The sequence below is a fragment of the Fringilla coelebs genome (assembly GCF_963513975.1).
Source record: "Fringilla coelebs genome assembly, chromosome: 3".
Classification (NCBI taxonomy): Eukaryota; Metazoa; Chordata; class Aves; order Passeriformes; family Fringillidae; genus Fringilla; species Fringilla coelebs.
Genome location: NC_140030.1, coordinates 4,136,292 through 4,156,654, shown reverse-complemented (window position 1 = coordinate 4,156,654; position 20,363 = coordinate 4,136,292). Strand labels below are relative to the sequence as shown.

The window sequence follows — 20,363 nt, the reverse complement described above, 5'->3', positions numbered from 1 at the left end:
CAGAGGACGCTGGAGGAAGAGGATGGCAGAGAGAAGGTGAAGGATCCTCGTTGCTTCAAGGCTCTGGGGACATCCCACTGTCACAGGTAAGATGAGGTGACATGTGGACACACAGGGTTTGCCCAGTGGCCTTCACACCAGCTCCTAGAGTGATTTAGGGTGCTCTGGGCTGGCTGAGGTCTCCTCCTGGGATTCATGGAAAAGGGTCAGGAGAGAGGAGAGCAAGCCAGGGAGGAGGGATGGGACACAGGGACATCTCAGACAGCACTGGTCTAGGTGTGGGCAAAGGAACTGAGAGCTGGATATTCACTGGGAACAAAGTCTGTGGTGTGCTGAGTGATAAAAAATCAGCTGGGACTTAGAGGAGTCCTTCCACATACTAATTTTAACAATACTTTATGTATAAATATATTGACTAATATATATAAAAATATATATACATTAGTGTGGAATTGCTATGAGAGCTGTAGAGAAACAGGAGAGTAAGAAATATCATTGTAGAATTAGTCTATGTTTAAATAAACAATTACTGAAATTAATATCCTGACTATTGCTGAGTAAATCATAGGTTAGAATATCCAGATTATTCTTCTCTATTTGCATGTTCTTCAGTAAAGATAAAATATAAAGCAGTTGTGTAAATTCAGCCTCTGTTTCTGTTGGAATATTTATAGATTTATATGAACAGGCATGCAGATGTATGTTTATGCATGGAGAACATAATTCTGGGGGCTCCACACAATGTCCTGTGCAGTACCCCAGGAACAGGGAACTGAGTAAGACATTTAACCATCAAAATGCTTTCAGGATGCAATATTAATTGATTTGCAATATCCATTCTTTAACTGCATGTGTTTAACTGCCAGGAAACAGGTGAAATGTATCACATCTGCAATCATGAGTGGCCAAAACAGTGTTTAGAGTCAATAACAGTATGTTGGAATTAAGAGTTAATTATGGTATTTGAGATATTTAAAGGAAGCTTTCCATCAATCATAAGAACAAATAAAATTAATTAAAGATCTTATCCAAATCCTGATATTTGAGCTTGGATTTGTTTTGTTCCACTTTGGGCAGGGGGCACATGCACAAAGTGGAAAAGCAGGAAGAAAAAATAATTTTATCCTATTTTAACTTCTTTTTCAGGAGGTTACCCCAAAACCTCAGTTCAGAGCTCTGTGCCTCTAGAAACTCATTTATACATTTAATATTCACAGTGTCTATTTCTGCTTCTTTACATTTCATCACTTGAGTGATTTAAAAAACAAAAGTTTTGAGTCGTTTAAAAAACAAAAGCAAAATCCAAATAACAGAAACAAATGCTCTTCCACATTGTAAAGCAAATATACACATTCTTCCAATTAAATATACAGGACTGGGATTTTAAATAGCTGTCTTTTTCTGGGGAGGCTGTTCAATGCCCAGTCACCCTCTGGGTGAAGAACTTTTGCTGATATCCAACCTAAACCTCCCCCAGCTCAGCTTCATTCCATTTCCTCAAGTCCTGCCAATTTGATTTTGAGAGCAATGAGTGGTTTCTTGTCCATCCCAGGACTCCACAGCAGACTGCAGAGCAGGGAGGGCTTTGAGTCTGGCCTGTCAGAAAACATCATTCACTCACATATCAGCTCTGGGAATCAAAAGACATCAGTATAATTAAGGAGAAAAATCCATAAACCCCCACTGTCAGAATAATTTCTGTACTCTTCAGTGACGAAGGTTGTTGGAGGGGAATTTCAGCGTTAGCTCTTCATTGCCATCTTCTGGGAGAGACCTGAGTAGGTGAATGCTCTTTGAAGTAAAGGAATGTTGGGTTTTTTCCCTGGTTTCTTGGTGGTATGACAATGAAAACACAACATCTGGGCTCACAGATTCCTTTGGGGTTCAGGTTAAACCAGGGCTGCCCCAGTTTCTGTAGTCCAGATCCTCAGAGGGCGCATATTTGACCAAAATATTTTTGTGGAAGTTGTTTCCTTTGGCCACCTGGCATCAGAAAGGCTGTGTGGAGGTGGGTGCTTCTATTGCATTAGTGGGGTGCCCAGATGGAGGAGGGAATGATGAATCTGACTCCATGTTCTTAGAAGGCTAATTTATTATTTTATAATACTGCATTATATTAAAGAATACTAAACTATACTATACTAAAGAATACAGAAAGGATACTTACAGAAGGCTAAAAAGATAATAATGAAAACTCAGGACTCTTTCCAGAGCCTTGACACAGCTTGACCTTGATTGGCCAATAAGTCAGAATGATTCACGTGAAACCAATGAAAAAATCACCTGTTGGTAAACAATCTCCAAACACATTCCAAAGCAGCAAAACACAGGAGAAACCAATCAGATATTTATTGTTTTCATTTTTCTCTGAGGCTTCTCATCTTCCCAGGAGAAGAAAAGGGATTTTTCCAGAATATATGACTGTGACATGCTTCCCTGGAATTAATGATTTAAGGCATCTACAGCATGGTGTGGCAAAAGGCTGATAGGCCAAGGAACACTTATAATGTCTTGTAATTAGGAAATAGTTGGCTTCTGATTGTGATGGCGTGAATGACAACATCTGTATTGCCTCACCCTTCACATAGGACTGAAAATGGAATCAAAGCCTTTAAAAATCCATCTCTGGGTCAGAAAAGGAGATTGTCTGACAGTTTCCCACTGCCCACGAGGGATCAATGTGTTGGGCACACACCGGGGCGGAGTGAGGCGTTTTTGGGAAGGGCCAACTCATGTTCCAGGGAAAGGGGAGGGAGTTCACCAGAGGTCACTGTCCCCCACCAGCTGCTGGGAAGTGACATTTCAGCTGCTGGGAATTGCTGTGGCAGGTCCATGTCCTTGGCCAGCCGGTCTGTGGCAGCTCTGTCACCCACAGAATGTATAAAAACAGCTGTTCTGGGGTGAGACATCACTCTGTGAAGATCCCCTGGGGTGGAACCAGGTAGGACCCACTGGCCCCTCTCTCCTCATGTCCCCTTGGGTGAGCTAAAGGTGCAGTTTTCACACCAATTTCAACCAAAGAGGAGAAAAACACCTAATTTTTGATAAAATATTTTGCTTCTCTAAAAAGAAATTAATCATCCAAGACATAGAATATCACAGCTTAATTAAATCCCCATGAATATCTGAAATGGTCAGTGCTTGGTGTTTCAGTCATGCATTTGGCTGATTGTTATACTCAGTGATGGTGATTCTTAATTATTAAATTAGTTGGTATTATTTTCCAAAGGTAGCTGGAATCTTCAGTGAGAAATGATGGTGGAGAGACAATCCAGGGCCTCCAGGATGGATAGATGGCTACTTAGATTTTCTGTAAAGATATTTCAAGGAGTAACTATTGGTTTGTAAGATAAAAAATTACCATTATTTGAGTTATTAAAGCTTTTGAGTGTTTGTATTAAAATAAATTGGAAAAGTTTAAGTTATTAATTAAATAAAATGGAAATTTTAGTCATGAAGTGACTTCCTTTGAACATGAAGCACTGCACTATATGGGCTGCCATGATTAAAGTTAACTCCATCCCAACCAGATTCAGCAGAGTTTCTCAAATAAAAAGAATTAAAAAAATATTTATAGTCATAAATACATTTTATCAATCTTATACAGGATGCTTTCAAATTTATTTTTCCTTAAAAACTGTTATTGCTGTAGATTCATTCTAGAACATTTACTCTATTACATAAATGCCAATTTTATTTAAAATTTGAAGCTTATTTTTCATTAATAGTGCTTGTGGTGGGTGATGACAAATGCAGGTTTAATGCATTTCTTTTTTTTTTTTTTGTTTTTTCTTAGTATCTGTTGTATTTGGTGGCACTGAATCTGGACATGAAGATCTTTTCCTTTTTCTTTGCTGTTCTCCTCTTAATTCTCCAGGGCACTTCAGGTAAGAGTTAAATAAACTCTAAGGAAATGCAGAGGGAAAATTGTGAGGAAGGAGAAAAAATAGGAATAGAAATAAAAAAGGTAGAAATAAGAGGAGTAGGAATAGGAATAGGAATGAGAAGAAACAGAAATAAGAAATAGAAATAGAAATAATAGAAGAAATAGAAATAGAAATAGAAATAGAAATAGAAATAGAAATAGAAATAGAAATAGAAATAGAAATAGAAATAGAAATAAAAATAGAAATAGAAATAGAAATAGAATATAAAGGGGCTTAGTCCCTTTTCCCTAAAGTGCTGCCAGTGTGTTGGGCACATTTTTAACAGTGACCAGACACCAGTTGGGTCCATCGGATGCACTGAACCCTCTCAGTTTGGAAAATAAGGGAATTTAACGGTGTGGAAGTGGCCAGCCTGCAGGTAAACTTCAAGACAGCTTCCATGCTATAACCTGGATTGCTCTTGGTCTTTGGGAAGGAAATCCCAACTCTGCTTTGTTTATTTTCCATTGTGCCCAGGGTTCCTGCGTGTCCCCAGCACCGAGGCGCAGTGCAGACAGGCTGGGGGCGTCTGTTCCAGCCGAGGCTGCCCCCCGCCCCACAGGAGACCCTTTGGAAGCTGCCAGCAGGGAATTCCCTGCTGTAGGACCGTGGTGAGTCCAGGATGTGATGGATCACACACCCACAGAAGGGCCTGGGTTGGACAGAGCCTTTCAAGGTCATCTTTTCCACCCCCATTATCATGGACACCTTCAACAAGATCCGGTTGCTCCAAGCCCCGTCCAACCTGGCCTTGAACATTTCCAGGGATTTCTTGGGGTTTATTACTCATTTATTACTCATTTTTGGACATCCAGTCCGCCCTTTAGATGGAAAATTCCTCCAGCACAAGCTGGCAAAGAGCAGAGACTCTGCACACTTAGATATAGGATTTCCTGAGGATTTCCTCACTGCTTCCCTCTGTAGCATTAATGGTGCAGCCTCGTGGGAATGATCACAGTGAAACCTCTTTGGCAGAGAGAATTAATTAGCCAGAAATGAACTCTTTTTGCTGCTGTTCCCATTGGCTGGTTCAAGCTGCTCGTGATGAGCAGCACTGGCTTCAAAGGACACGTCTCTCTATGTGCATGCTGTCCTGAAACCTGGGATTTTTGGGTCAGATTCATAGGAAACCTGCATGTTCCACCTTGCAAAGGCTGCCTGGTCCCAGAGTCAGAATAACAGCCTGAAAGTCATGTTGTTCTCCCAGATTTTTTTTTTCTGCAGTTCCATAAACTTCCTCTTCTAGACAAAATCAAAATATCTGGTCTGGTGAAAGGTGTCCCTGCCCATGGCAGGGAGTTGGAACCAAATTGTCTTTTAGGTCCCTTCAAATCAAAATCATTCTTTAATTCTGTGATTAATTTATTCTTTTTTCCCCTCAAATTCCTTACTGAAATCCTAAAGTTTACCCCATATCTTTATTCCAGTGTGAAACTGCAGCAACAAATATCCCTGAATATTTACACTCTGCCTCCACTAATTCTAACATTTCTTTTTCTTTCTTTTTTTCCCCGTAAAATGCTGCAGACACTTTTATTTTTGGAGGCTCTTACTTAAAGTCTGTTCAATATTAGCAGCAAGAAATGTTAAAAACAAAACTTGAGCAGCAGAAACTCTTTTCCATACCAAAAATTCCAAGAGGAGGAGGAAGCTTCAGGGACAGATTGTGGTCAATTCATCATTAATTAAAATAGAAAAGCAATTTATGATTAAAATTCAGCAGCGGCAGGTCTGTGAATATCCTGAAGAGGTGGATTCAGGAATATCAGCCCTTGGTGCCCTTCTGTGCATTTTATTTAATTTCTTTCCTGGTTGTAAGTACAAAATCTGAAAGTTTCTTTGCTCTTTTGTTTTGCAGTATGATTAGTGACCACTGACATCACAGATGGGCTAACCAGAGCTTCTGGCAATTTAAGGGATGTATCATCTCACTGGAAAATCTGGAATTCTGAGTAGAAAATATGCATTTGACACATACAGGCACATGCCACAATGTGAACAACAGAGAAAGAACAAACCCCTCCACAAACAGCCTTAATGACCCAAAGAAACTCCAAAGCACTTCTTTAAAAGACCAATATTTTTCATTTTCAAAAATGTTTTGCTGCTGAAATTTTATTGTGTCAACCAACATCTGTCCCAGAGGTCACCAGCATGCAGGGGTCTGTGCCCATGTGAAGATGCAAAATTCTTCCTTTAGCCCTCAGAACAGTTATTTTATTATTGTTATTATTGTTTTATTTTCCTTTTGGAGTCAGCAATAATGTGAGTAATGCCAGAATGCTCAGCTAAGGTGTTTATATTTCATAGTCTACACATCTCAATAAATTTTAATGAACTTGTCCTGGAAGATCTGTGTTTGATCCTTATCCTTTTGAGGAACCATCTCCTTATTCCTGTGAGGAATTCTCTTGCTGTGCATTTTGTTGGAGGGTCTCACCTGGAATCAGTGTGAGATGTGCCTTGTGGAAAACTTACCCAAGAATAGGGGAGGAAAACAAACCCATGTGTCAGGAATATGTCCTTGTCCTAATCATTATTAATTTGGCCAAGAATAATGTCAAGGCCAGGTTGGGCAGGACTTGGAACAACGGGGGACAGTGCAAGGTGTCCCTGCCCATGGCTGGGGTGGAACTGGAGATCTTTAAAGTCCTTTTCCAGCCAAACATTCCACGATTCTGTGACTCTCCAAACCCAGTGTGATGAGGCCAGTGCAGAGCTGGCACCAACTGATCAGGCTGAGCATCCATGGAAGTCCTGAATCCATCCAGGATCTCCTGGCATGGAGAGCAAGGACACTTTGAGTCACCCCCTGTCCCAAATCCTTGTGGCCTTTGCACTGAGGGTGTTGGGGATGGGGAAGGGAGGAGGGGATGAGTCTTGGTGATGAGAATCCAGGCTGATGGACACACAGCCCACTGCCTCCAGACAGAGCAGTGCAGGGAAAAACAGCCTGACCAGTTTGGGATCCAGAGAAATTAAATTCCATGGACATGATGCTGGTCTACACTAAATAGAGACAGCAGGAGCAGAATCTGGTGAATGTGGCCATGCAGCTTCCAGCCCTTCTGCCAGCCTGGGGTTTCTCTCTATTCCAAATATTTCAGGATTGGTTGGCAGATGCAGCCCTGGAGAGGAGCAGGGGACTGAGCCTGTCTCCTGAATCCCAGCTCTGGGCTAGAATGGCAGCTGGAATGGGGTCTAATGCTTTTCCAATCATTAATATAAATGTTGCCATATAAATCATTGCAACACAGGGTGATTTAACAGGACTTGATGACACATGGACTTAAGGTAGTTAAATAAAATTCATTTACAGGCAGATTTTTATAGACAACAAAATCAACAAAATCCACCCTGACATACGTCAGCAAGTATCAGCAACGTGGTTTCACAAGAACTTGCTTTTATTAGAATTGAAACTGCAAATATCTTTGTTGGACAAGAACTCCTCCTCAGATGTTCTTGTGCTCCTGAGGGCCTCCACCCCCATGGGAAAGGCTCCCAGGGCACCGAGGACAGGATCCATCGATGTCCAGAGATGGGGGATGTCTCAGATGTCCAGAGCTCCTGTCTGAGTGGTCAGTGAGGTGTCAGATTTAGGAGCTGGGGGTCCTGCAGAGAAAATTCAGGTGTTTAGCTCATCCACCAAACAAATAAATTACACCTGGACATCTGAGACTGCTGGAGACATCGGGGACCACATGGGGGTAAAGACAGCTGGAGACTGAGCTGGCCCTGTGCTTCTGGCCATAAGACAACCCAGATGAAATACAGAATGGGGCTGTCACCTCTCAGCACACACCACAGCTGCTCACTTGTGGCTGCTGATGCCCCAGAATACCAGGGACACCTTCCACTATCCCAGACTGCTCCAAGCCCCCCAACCTGGCCTTGAACATTTCCAGGGATGGGGCAGCCACAGCTTCCCAGGGCACCGTGTGCCAGGGCTTCCCCATGCTCAAAGAGACAAATTTCTTCCTAACATCCAATCCAGACCCCCTCTCTGTCAGATTGAAGCCATTGCCCCTTGTCCTGCCATTCTTGCAAACAGTTTCTCTTTTTCTCTGGAATATTCCAACACCACAAAAACTCTGTTTTGTTTTCACCACACACCAACCCCGGCAACTAGCAGGTACTTTTTGGATATTGTAGGGGGCTGGAGAAGGGGTTCTGATGCTGAAAAGGGGAAAAGCCCAGTGATTCTGCTTGCTTTTGGTGCAGCAGCCCTTCCCTAGAGGAAATTCCCTAGAGGAAATTCTCTTACCATTTGCAGCATCTTAGCTTCCCACCGCGGCAGGTCCCGATGTCAACCAGAGGAGCAGAGCAGGGCACGAAGGAGCAGGAGCCCCGGCTCTGCCGGCAGGCCAGGGTGTCAGCGGTTTCCTGGCTGTAAGCTGCAAAAAAATAGGGAAAATTCATGTTTGGTTCTCCTGGCAGAGGGCTGGAGACTTGAGGCATGAGATTTACCTGGTTTTGTCATCAAATTGCATTCCATCCCTAATTTGAAAGGCATCACAGCTTTATTCTAAATCAGGTCTCTAACATTTCTACCACTTTGTCCCAGTGGCTCTTGAGTCCTTTCTCTTGATCACATATTGTTCAAGGATTACATGTTTTTGATGTCATTCAGCTGATTTTACTTTGGTTTCCCTTACCTCTTAAATGAAAAAGCCCTGTAGTGTTTTATAGAATCTTATGAAGATTGTAGCGATTTATATAATAAATATTATATAAATATATATATTACATAATTATTAATATAATATATATTATAGTGGTTTATATAATCTTTATGAAGAGACAGAAAATACCTGGTGGCCCTTTCACCAGAAATTCTACTGGAATTGTACCAGTCCTGCAGCCATCTCAGGGGCCACAGGGTGTTTTGATATAAATAATACATTTTGTGGTGCCAAGAAGGCAATCTCAAAACATGTAGTAGAGATTTCATCTCAATGGTTCTACATTTATTCCTTTGAGTAGACAGACATTTGATGGGGTAAGAAAGCTGGTACAAATTTGAGACTACTGCAAAAGAAATTGTGGCACCTTCAGCTGCTTCAAAGACACCCAAATAGCCTGGAATGATACATGGGCTCCAAACCCACTTAATGCACGTGGCCAATATGGAATTCAGGCAAAAAGCAACAGTCAGGATAACATTTTTCCCAAAACCAGAGGAGGTGTCCTAATCTAGAATACACAGTCGAGGACACGTGGATGACGATGTGAGAAGAGAAAGCTCTCATGTTCTGGGTTACATCTTTAGTATTATTCTAAGAATTGCCTCAATAAAATCCTCAGGGAATTGTTCAGGTTGGAAAAGGATCCTTGGATCCTCCATGACCAGTGAGACCAACCATCCCCAGCACTGCCAAGGCCACCACTGGGGTACCCATGTCCCCAAGTGCCACATCCACACAGCTTTTAAATCCCTCCAGGTGTGGGGACTCCACCACTGCCCCAGACAGCTGTGCCAGGGTTGGAGAATTCCTGGTGAACAAATGTTTCCTAATATCCAATCTAAATCTCCCCAGGCACAACTTGATGTCATTTTCTGTTGTCCTGTCCCTGTTCCCTGGGAGCAGAGCCCAACCCCCCTGGCTGTCCCCTCCTGTCAGGAGTTGTGCAGAGCCACAAGGTCCCCCCTGAGCCTCCTTTTCTCTGGGCTGAGCCCCTTTCCCAGCTCCCTCAGCCCCTCCTGGTGCTCCAGCCCCTTCCCCAGCTCCGTTCCCTTCCCTGGACACTCTCCAGCCCCTCAGTGTCCTTCTTGTCCCAGAAGTTTTCCCAGGGCTGGATGTGTCCCAGCAGTGCCAGCACAGGGGACAGGCACTGCCCTGGTCCTGCTGCCACCCCAGAGCTGGCACAGCCCAGGTGCCTTTGGCCTCTTGCCCACCTGGGCACACCTGGCTCATGTCCAGCTGCTGCCACAGCTCCCCCAGGGCCTTTTCCAGTTTTTGAACCACTCTGCCCCAGCCTGAAGCTGCAGGGGTTGATGTGAACAGCACTTGGCCTTGACCCTCACACAACTTGCCTCATCCCACGGATCCAGCCTGTCCAGATCCCTCTGCAGAGCCTTCCTGTCCTCCAGCAGATCAACACTCCCACCTAACTTGGTGCAATCTGCAAATTTGCTGAGGTTACCCTCAGTGCCCTCATCTGGATCATTCATTAAGATATCAAACAGGACCAGCCCCAGCACTGAGCCCTGGGGAGCACCACTGGTGTCAGCCTCAGTTGGACTTAACTCCATTCCCCACACCTCTCTGGGCCTGGCCACCCTGATAGTTTTTAACCCAGTGAACAGTGCACCCATCCAAGCCATGAGCAGCCAGTTTCTCCAAGAAAACTCTGTGGGAAATGGTGTCAAGGCTTTAGCAAAATCCAGCTAGGTACCTAATCCACTAAATGGGGCGCGTTATAGAGGAGATCAAGTTGGTCAGGCAGGATCAGCTTTTCATGAACCAACACTGGCTGTGCCTGATCCCCTGGATGTTCTGTACCAACACTGGCTGTGCCTGATCCCCTGGGTGTTCTGTACATGTCCATGCCACATGAAGGCACTCAAGATGAGCTGCTCCAAAACCTTTTCTGGCACCAAGGTCAATACAGAACCATCCTTTTTTTTTTCATCTTGTCATGATATGCCAGAAAGAAACCATCAGTATGAATATCAATAACCTTGAATTGATAGCTTGAAAATTGGGATAATGACCAGGGAAGGGGAATTCTAACAGGAAAGTCATGGATTCCAGGAGCAGAGAGGTAACCTGACCCTCAGCACTGGGATCTAATGAACTTCTCTGCATCTTCACCCTTTCAGCCTCCATCTCATCTCTCTTCAGCCTTACCTGGAGCAGCCTGGAAGAGGAAGAAGAGAACAGCAACGAGGAAGAAGAGGATTCTCATGACTGGCAGCTGGCAGCAAGGCAGCTTTGGCAGGGATGGAGACAACACCAGTGTGAACAGAAGCTGTCCGAGACCGAGCACAGGCAGTGCCTCTGCATATAAAGGCTCTGGGACAGAACAGGGGGGTGGAGGAGTGGCTGCCTGGAGAACAGAGAGGTCACTGCCCTGTTCCCATGGAGATTGGTGAGGTAGGGAGGTGTTGCAACCTCTCACGTTAGGAGATGCCCGACCTGAGCCATGAGCACGTCTTGCTGGCTGCCCCGTGCCAGCTGGTGGGCTGTGCCCAGGGAGGGCAGGGGATTGGAGCAGGAGGGAGGTGGGTTCCTGGGATCTGCAGGGCTGTAAACCATGCAGAACTGATGGTGCCCTGTGGCTCTTGGCCATGGTCTTGTGCCAGCTTGTCCTCCCCCTCAGCCACCAGGCAGGGTGTGCAAAGGAGAAAACGCCTCCTTGGAGATGAGTGTGGAGTGACAGGGCAAGGGGCAATGGCTTCAAGCTGAAAGAGCAGGTTTAGGTGAGGTATTCAGAAAAACTCCTTCACTGTAGGGGTGGTGAGACAGTGGGACAGGTTGTTCTGAAAAGCTGTGGCTGCCCCATCCCTGGAAGTGTTCAAAGACAGGTTAGACAGGGCTTGGAGCAACCTGGGATAGTGGAAAATATTCCTAGCCAGGCAGGGGCTTGGAATGGGATGATCTTTAAGGTCCTTTGCAATCCAAACCATTCTGTGATGATGGAGACGAATGCAGGAAAGGATCAGAGATTTAATCCTTGCTTGGGTTGGAGTTGTAGAGCTGCAACAGAAGGAGCCAGAGTAAGGCTGAAAGGGTCATGGGTGTTCCTCCTCCTGGCTATGAAACTGGCACCCCCAGGAGGTTTTCCAGCATGGTTCACTCAGCTCAGTTGCTCTGTAGCTTTTATTTGTGACTTTAGCCACGTATTTGTACCAAATGTCACAGAAGTCATTAAACAGAAAGGATTGGAAGGGACACTGCTGTGTGTTGTGCCATGCTATCTATCACAGGAGACTGATCCTAATTCCCTCCAGCAACCCCTAAGATCCGTTCTGAAATCAATGATATCATAGTCTGAAAATTCTTCCCAAATCTAGTCTGCAAGGGGTGTCTAAAATTACTCATTCTTGCCCAAATTTTCTTGATTTAATGACATTTTCCCTTGCTGTCAGTCACCTTGCTGAATGTGGTTATGAAGAGACTCGCATCTCTCTGATTTCACAGATTCAGCATATCAAATCCACTTCTGTGTGGTGTCTCCACCTCTCTTATCACCTTGTTACTTATTTCTGTATCTGAAAATAAAATCTAATGCTTGTTTTTCATGCATGTGAAGGTCCAGCCTTATCTAAAATGGACCAGAGGAAGTGTCACCAGAACTCTGTAAAGGTCCCTTAACCCTTGTACCTGTCACCAAGAAATGCCACTCCTGTGACATACAGGAACTTCAAGTGAACATTTTTTTCAGGCAAACAGGACAAACCAAAAATCATCAGTGAAACAAAGTCACGAGGGAGATTAATTATTTACTGCTTCAGCCAGAGCAGCAAACTGAAATGAGGAAGAGCAAGAGCAGGGGTCAGCTCTGACTGCTCACAGAGGGCAGAGAGGTCTGTGCCTGCTGAACCAGCTGCTGCAGGTTGGGTGGAGGGCATGGAAAGGCTTCAGGTTGTTTTTTTTTAAACCATTAATTCAGTATATCAGGGTTAGAAACAAGCAAAAATCTTCTTGTGCATGGATGAGGAGGGGCAACAGGATACAGATGGCAAAGAAAACTAATTCCCACCCATACTTCATAGAGCCCACATCCTTGAGGAACACGGTGAGGAAATTATCCTTCAGAGCTCTGCCAGGAGCTGTGAGAGCTGGAGGGGGCAGTGATGGTTCAGGGAAAGGCTCTGTATTTTCACACACATGAAAATACACTTGGGTATTTTCACACACACATTCAGAGCCTGAGCCAGAGGAACAAGCTGAGGTTGTTGCTGTCGCCTCTCCTCCCTTTCCCACCTGGACATAGAAGTTTCAAGGGTTCAGTCCTTTATATTAAATCACTCTGTGTCCCTGTGTGCCTGGAATTCTATTAAGGGAGTCATAGGGATCCAGTCATTTGTGATTCAGGACATGGAAACAACCCCACAACCCAAATCACTCTGAGCACCTGCCCAAGGTTTCAGACAGGCAGCCTATCCACCTGCACCCTCAGCTTCACTTCTGGAAAGACAAAAACAAGGAAAAAAAAGTGGAGTCCATGATCTTTGTCATGTTTTAAATGATCAGTCTCTGATGTTTTAAAACACAGTCAGCTGTAAGGAAACCCTCAGAATTTAATGGAAAAGGGAAAAGTGCTTGTCCACTCCTTGCATAATCTCCCTCTCCTGCCTGTCCCAGGCAGCACAAGGGGCAGGGATGTTTAATTTGGGGAGTGAAGCTGCTGAGCAAACCCTGCTGGGCCATGATGCCACAGATAGTTCAATGCTCTTTGGAAGCAAACAATGCCAGGGAGAGGGAAGGAAAGGGGGAATGGCTCCAGCCTCCTCATCTCCCTCCCCCAGCTCCAGCTGGAGAGTGGCAGCAATGCTTTTCCCAGGTCCAGGCTCCCTCCAGGGAAACATAAATGTTCCTGGGGGGAATAACAGCCCCCTTGAAGACTGCTTGGCAGCAGGGAAAGGGATCTTGGACCCAGTGCTCCACTTCTTCCTTCTTCTTGAGGACCAGGAAAAGATGATCCCAACAGTCTCCAGTGAACTAAGAAATCATTGAGGCTGTGACTGACAGGAAGCTGTTATCTTGAGGTCTCTGTTAGAGATATTATTATAATATTTGACCTGGCAGCCAAGGAGTCAAATATGATAATAATATTTGGGTGGGTGGTAGATCTTGTATGGGACCTGTCCTTTTGAAGGAAAATAATTTTGTCACCCAGAAAGAGCAATTCACCTGTTTGGCTCACTAATCCTTCAGGGAGCTTGAGAAATTTGCCTTTACACCTTGAGAAATCACCACCTGTGGTCTGTATTCTGGACTGTGGGGAAACCAGCACAAATATCTTTGGCTTTGAAGGAGTTTCCTGCTTTTAATTACAACTGATGAGCAGCTAATCTGCCTGATCAGAAGGGGAGAATTAATTTAGTGACAATCTCCTCTGTTCCAGCAATAAATAAACAGGCAGAGGCAAGAAGTGGTGTTGAGTTCCCCTGTCCTGAAGTTAAGGGCATGGAACAAGTGACAGAGAGAGGGGCAAGTGTTTGCAGCCACAGTGAAGGTGGCAGTGGGCAGAGGGTACAAGATGTTTGTTCTCCTTGACAGAGCACTCAATAAAGGCTGCTCATGCATTAAACTGATTTTCAGTGGGAAAATCCAGTCCCAAGTGATTAAAATGTCTGTCCAAGGCCAGTCATGGGAACCACCTCCAGTGTGTGCCCTGGCCATGGACCAGAGCAGGGAGGGGGATAAGCCACAGACAGCAGATTTTTGGAAAGCCACGTTTCAGTCATCATTCTGAAAGCTGATCTGTTCTTCAGGTCACCAAGGATGAGTTTTTCTGAGGTCCTGCATCAGCTTTGGAAGGGGAATATCAACCAAAACAATCCTTTTCTCCCATAGCTAGAGCACTATCAAAGAGTTTGGTTTGAGCTGCTGCCCTGCCAGCCCTCCATGGGAAAACACCAATGGTGTCCTAGGAGACAAGTTCTCAATAGATGTGTGTCTTGGTTTGGAAAGACAGGTGCCTGCTAAAGGAGACAGGATTCTCCCCTGAAATGGAGAATGCAAACCCTCCCCACCCCTCCAAATTGCTATGAATTTTAAATAAGGGGCTCTCAGGCAAAAAATATGGGAGCAGGAAATAACAGTTCTTTAATAGGGAAGGGAAAAAAATAAAAGGATAAAATAAAACAATGCAATACACTAGAACAACAGTGACAGTCAGAACTCAACCTGACACCCTGTGGGTCGGGGTGTTGGTAGCAGTCCAGTTGGAAAAGGGGCTGCAGTCCTCCTGGAGGGTCAGGCGTGGTTCTGTTCGAGCAGGGGGTCCTGTAGGAAAGGGGTGTATTCTTCCTCCACAGATCCGTGGAAGTGGAAGTAGCTGCTGTTCCTCTGGGGAGTCCAGTGGAGAAGAGCCAGGCTGGTGTGTCAGAATCTCCAGATTATATCTGGGTAGTAATGCTTGGCTCCTCCCTCTGGGCGGAGCATCTCACAATGGGATGTTATAGTTCTTATCAGTCATGTGGTGACATTCAATAGCCCCTTATCAGCAGATGTCCTGTTGGTTATGATCACTCAGGAAGAGAGATAAGGAGAATTCCCCATTTGACACCAGACAACTGCCATACAGATGGCAATAGAATACATCTTGCCTTGCAATCTGGAACGATGTGGAATGAGGAAACCCTTGGGAAGAACTCTCAGTGGTCACTGCAGGAGACAAACAGGGCAGGGGACTGGGATGGGAGAAGCAGATCGCTGTTGGGCCATCAACAGAGGAGAGCAGAGGGAGCTGTCTCACAAAGCCAAGCCCAGGTTCCACTCAGGCTCATGGGGGCTGCAGAGGTGAGATGGACACTCAGGGGACTCTGTAGAAATTGGGAACAAATGGAAGAATGAGCCTGGAGTGAAGGTGGCTGCTGAGCTGAAATGCCAGACCATGATGGACATAAGGCCCAGCATCCAGAGACAGAGATGGAGACAGTCCATTTTGGAATAGCACCTCTGTGATTTACACACCAGAGATGTGTTTCCTTGGGGGAGCAGGGAAATCTGAGGCTCAGTCTGTTCTGAATTTATCCAGATTTAATAGCAGAGATTTTCTTCAGGATGTTGTGGTTTAACTCAAGCTGGAAGCTCAGCTTCAGGCAGCTCTTGCTCACTTCTGCCCTGGTGGAATGGGGGGAAATCAGAAGAGTGAAAGTGAAAAAACTTGTGGGTTGAGATAGAGACAGATTAACAGGCAAAACAGAATCTGGGCAAGCAAAGCAGAGCAAGGAATTTATTCACCACTTCCCATGGGCAGGCAGCCATCCCCAGGAGAGCAGGAATCCACCATCCACCACAGGTAACAGTGACTTGGGAAGAAAAACTCCATCACTCCAAGTGTCCCTTCTTTCCTTGTTCTTCCTGCAAGTTTTATTGCTGACCATGACCCCACGTGGTCTGGAATATCTCTTGGGTCACCTGGGGCCAGCTGTCCTGGCTCTGTCCCCTCCCAACCTCTTGTCACCCCCAGCCCTCTCGTTGGTGGGATGAGGAGCAGAAAAGACCTCGACTGAGTCCTGCTCAACCATAACAAAAAACATCCCTGAATTATCAGCACTGCTCCCAGCACAAACCCAAAACACCACTCCATACTGGGAGCTAAATTAAATCCATCCCAGCCAAAACCTGCACACAGAAGGAACTTAAAGGACATAGAACAAATCATCAATATCTGTTTTGTAAGTTGGACATGTCCAGGCTGTGGGCAGTGAGATGTCCTTGTTACAGTGTGTTCTTTAAATACTGAATTTTGTGACTGTTGTTGAAAATGGCTCTGATGTTTTAAAACCCAATCTATACATCACCCAAAATCTTGTATCTGTGGAGGGATAGTTCAGACCCCATCATTGTGTAAATAAATTAAGGTGTGCGTGTGTATTTTCAATGCATATATATTATATATTATATATGTTATATTATGCTGTGTTATATTAATTCTATTCTATTCTATTCTATTCTATTCTATTCTATTCTATTCTATTCTATTCTATTCTATTCTATTCTATTTTTAATATATATGTATATATATAAAATCTGCAATACTGCTGGTGTTTATTGGTTGCCATACAATTCAAGAGTTGCCTGTAAAGTTCTTCCCACTCAGCTTTCATTCTTGTCATCCTAAATGCTTTATTACCATCATCAAAACAGATTGGCCCTGCTGTCATTCCCTTTCCCAAATCCTTTGAGAATATGTGAGACTGCTTAGACACAGTTCTTTAAAAATCCCTCTGAGCCTTGAGTCAAAACCAGAGAGGAAACTACTGTCAGTAACAACAAAGATCACAGGTTTTGGTTTAAGAAAACCTTTATTTTCATGTGCGAATAAAATAACAATATATATATTGCTTCACATCCTCCAAGAGCTGCATGAACCTGAAGTGATTGAACCTCCAAACACCCCTGTGAGGTAGGCTGGAATAGGTGGCCAGGGAGCCAAAGTGGCTTGAGTATTAAAAGCAAAAAGGGAGTGACTTCAGCGAGGAAAAACCCGGATCTCCAGAAGCGGTGTGCTAACAGGACATGCCCTCTGGAAGCTTCTTTTAAAGCTCATTTGCAGGAGGCTTTAGACACAGGAGGAATCCATGAAAATCAGCTCCTCAAGGCAGTGGAAATGTTGCTGGTCCAAGGGCCCTGATCCACGAAAGCCTTTTCTTCTTATTCTGCCAAAACCCTGCAAGGATACAAAGGGTCTTGTTACTGTGCTGCAGTTCCACCTCAGCTCATTCTCTAAAAGCCTCAATACCTTCTAATAACCTTTCAAAATGAACCTCCAGTATGAGTTCAGTCTGCAGGAATAAAAACCTACATCTCTGTGTGTGTTGGGTGCCCAGGTCTGCAGATAACCAGTGTATCAGAACTGTGGCCACTGGCAAAGGAGTTATATGACCCCTTGTAATGACTTTTTTTATTCAGTTTGCAGCAAAATAAAAAATTGGGGATTTGATCTAGTTGCTGAACACTCAAGTTTCGTGGCATCTGAAGTGGTCTGGGGTATCTGCTTGGCCTCCAGACATCTACCTTTTCTGAAAATCAGTGTTTTCCCTTAGAGCTAAATATTTAAATACTCCAAGGCACTTCAAATACCACTAAACATCTCAATGTGTCCTGCTGAATCAAGCCCTTTATGTCTAAATTCAAAGATTTGTTTTCAAGCAACCTGAGCTGGAAAAAAATATTTATATTGTACTTCAGAATACCCTGTTGGTTTTAACTTCTAGTCTTGTATTGGTCAGTTAAGCTGAAAATCAAACAGCCAGTACAGGAACTTATATTGTCCTGAATATAAGTCCTGAACACTAACATCCATCAGTATCAGGTACATTCTTCCTAGAAAGAGTATTTCTGTAGGAAAATTACACCTGAAACCAGACTCAAGAGGTCTTGTTCCTTTCCCAAGCTCAGTTTTCTTTTTGTCAGGTCCAGCAGATGTTCTGACAGAAATTTGATGTTGGAGTTCTCCCGTTTGCTCCTTTTGCTATCAGTGGGAATTGCTTCCCAAGGAGCATGAGTGGTCACAGAAACTGAGGGATCACATCACTGCTTTGTAAAATCATCTAATAACAGGTTCCTTCTGTTCCATTTGCTTTCCTGAATTCCCAAATGCATCCTTAGCATCTTATTCCTTAGCATCTCATTCTCTTGGCAACAAGCCTGTCCTATTATTGGAGTTACTTGGGTTTCCTGAAACCACTGAGGATCCCCATTTGCTGAATAAATGTATAAAACTTTTTTCTAGAACCATCTCATCAGATTTCTTTAGTTTCTGGGAAGCTTTAAACCCTAGCAATTCTATAAATAACAGAATCACAGAATAAGGAGTTCTGGAAAATTCAGACATCCCAGATCTAAGCTCTCCCTTTGTTTTGAGCCAAGGTCTCTCCTGTCATACCAGTGGCTGGGGATCTTCCTGAACATCATGGCTGGGATAAATTTCATCATTACACCAGTCCTCTTTATCAAAGATACAGGAACCTCTCCTAATCTGGCACTGAATTTGGGGGTGTGAATGTCACTGCAGCTGGCAGGGATCATCTTGTGGCCATTAATGGAACAAAGTTATTCTGAGGATTAAGAAGCTGCAGAATATGTTTTATTTTAAGCTGAAGAGCATTCCCCAAAAACATGTCCAAAACCTTAAGGAAATAAAAAAATCTGCTATCAGGAAAACTCCAGACATTATTAAAAAGTCATTTCCTAGGTCAAAAGTGAAATGCGCACCCAAGTCTCTGCTCACTGACAAATTCAATACTCTGCACTTTTCTAAGACTTTTCTATGAGTTAAGCAGTGGTGGAAGGAAAAAGAGATGGGGAGAGGTTGAAAAGCAAAGTTCTGTGAACACTTTGCCCTCTTTAAATGTATATTTCCTAGGTAAGTTTTAAAATAAGAACAGATGTATGATAAAAAGCTTCCCCTGAGGGGTATAAACACTGTGAAGCATTTTCCTAACAATTTCCTCAAAAACTTTCTTTTCTCATAAAGATTCAAACTAAATTGAAAAATACTGAATTCTTGGAAATTTTGACCATTCTGAATTCTTTCTGAATTCTGAATTTTTTCTCCAATACATCACTTCCATTCAAATGAATTTCCTCCCTAAATACACATCAACATTACACACGTGTTCCTCCTCCCTCTGGACTTTCCCACCGAGGGTTGCCCTGTGAGCCCCCCTGAAGTTTTGCTGATTATTCAGAGAAACAGTGGATAAAACAGGGGACCTTCTGAGGCCCCTGAGATGTTTTGTCACCTACTTGGAGCAGCAGTTCATCAGCCCCCCGTGGCAGGTCCCCGTGGCAGTGAAGGTGGGTGGGCACGCCCCGGCACGGCAGAATTTCCCCTGGGTCCGGCACTCGACGGTGTCAGCAAAAAGAGGGTCTGCAGAACCTGTGGGGAGTGGCAGGAGTTAAAATCTCAGCCTTCTGCCTGAAATGATGAGAGGTAAATGCTCACCAAATCATGTGCTGTCTTTTTTAGCAAGGGGGGCATCCTGAGCGCAGATGCTCCTGTCCCACCACTGCACCATCCCCAGGGCATCAGATTTTGCCTTTCAGCTGATGGTGGCTTTTTCCCCTCCTGTGAACACTCTTTTGCTTACAAACCCTTTTGCTCTTTATAGGAGTTTTGCTTCTCACCTGAAGTAGCCTGGAAGAGGAGGAGGAAGACAGCGAAGAGCAGGTAGAGGATCTTCATGGCTGTCAGTTGCTTGTGGATGGTGAGGTCCTGCAAAGCTCCTGAAAGGCCAATGGTGGCTGGAGCTGGCTTGAGCAAGGGCTGGGACAGACAGCCCATATTTATAGGGCCTTTGGGGTTGTGCAAGTGTGACAAGTCAATGAGTAACTGCCATGAACTTTCTGGAGAGGGGCTGGACCCCTTATCACAGGTGGCAGTGAATGTGTTGCAATCCCCCAAGGGTGAATTTCCACTTCGTGGGTCAGTTATATAATCTGACCATCAGCCAAGCCTGACTGAGCTGCACCAATTTTCGTGGCTTTTGGAAACCTCTTCCCAATGCAGGCATCATGATGGGTTGGGGGGACTTGGAAGCCAGTGACCATTGGAGCGGGGACCCGGCTTTGACCCTGGGTTTGTCACTCACTGACAGTTCATGTAACATTTTGTCTCCATCTCCCCATCCCTAGAGCCAGGTGGATGATGTCAAAGGCAGAGGAAAGCATTGGGAAAGACTTGAGGTGATGCAACTGTTCTCTGTCACTTTTTAAACAGGTCTCAGGACAGCCTCACCCACTGCACAAA

General features: G+C 44.4%; 2 protein-coding genes and 1 long non-coding RNA gene across 4 annotated transcripts; 1 reads left to right on the top strand and 2 right to left on the bottom strand.

Moving 5' to 3' along the window:
• Nucleotides 1–6,235, top strand: LOC311151282. Its single transcript, XR_014615992.1, has 4 exons — nt 1–86; nt 3,797–3,887; nt 4,404–4,537; nt 5,785–6,235. It is a non-coding gene; the product is annotated as an uncharacterized lncRNA (long non-coding RNA).
• Nucleotides 6,236–8,189: 1,954 nt separating this feature from the next.
• Nucleotides 8,190–10,900, bottom strand: LOC311151477 (gallinacin-9; the record flags this gene model as incomplete). Its single annotated transcript, XM_084201957.1, has 2 exons — nt 10,781–10,900; nt 8,190–8,323 (listed from the first exon to the last, which is right to left on the bottom strand). Exons 1-2 carry the CDS (start codon nt 10,836–10,838, stop codon nt 8,190–8,192), a joined length of 192 nt encoding a protein of 63 aa, XP_084058083.1. The 5' UTR covers nt 10,839–10,900.
• A 6,001-nt stretch (nt 10,901–16,901) lies between these two features.
• On the bottom strand, nt 16,902–19,869 carry LOC311151632 (gallinacin-10-like; the record flags this gene model as incomplete). Of its 2 annotated transcripts, XM_084202202.1 has the most annotated exons (3): nt 19,742–19,869; nt 19,361–19,493; nt 16,902–17,279 (listed from the first exon to the last, which is right to left on the bottom strand). In XM_084202202.1, exons 1-3 carry the CDS (start codon nt 19,797–19,799, stop codon nt 17,264–17,266), a joined length of 207 nt encoding a protein of 68 aa, XP_084058328.1. In that variant the 5' UTR covers nt 19,800–19,869. The 2 variants fall into 2 exon arrangements, with proteins under 2 accessions (XP_084058328.1, XP_084058329.1); XM_084202203.1 differs by lacking the exon at nt 16,902–17,279 and having other exon boundaries at nt 19,357–19,493.
• Nucleotides 19,870–20,363: the final 494 nt, after the last annotated feature.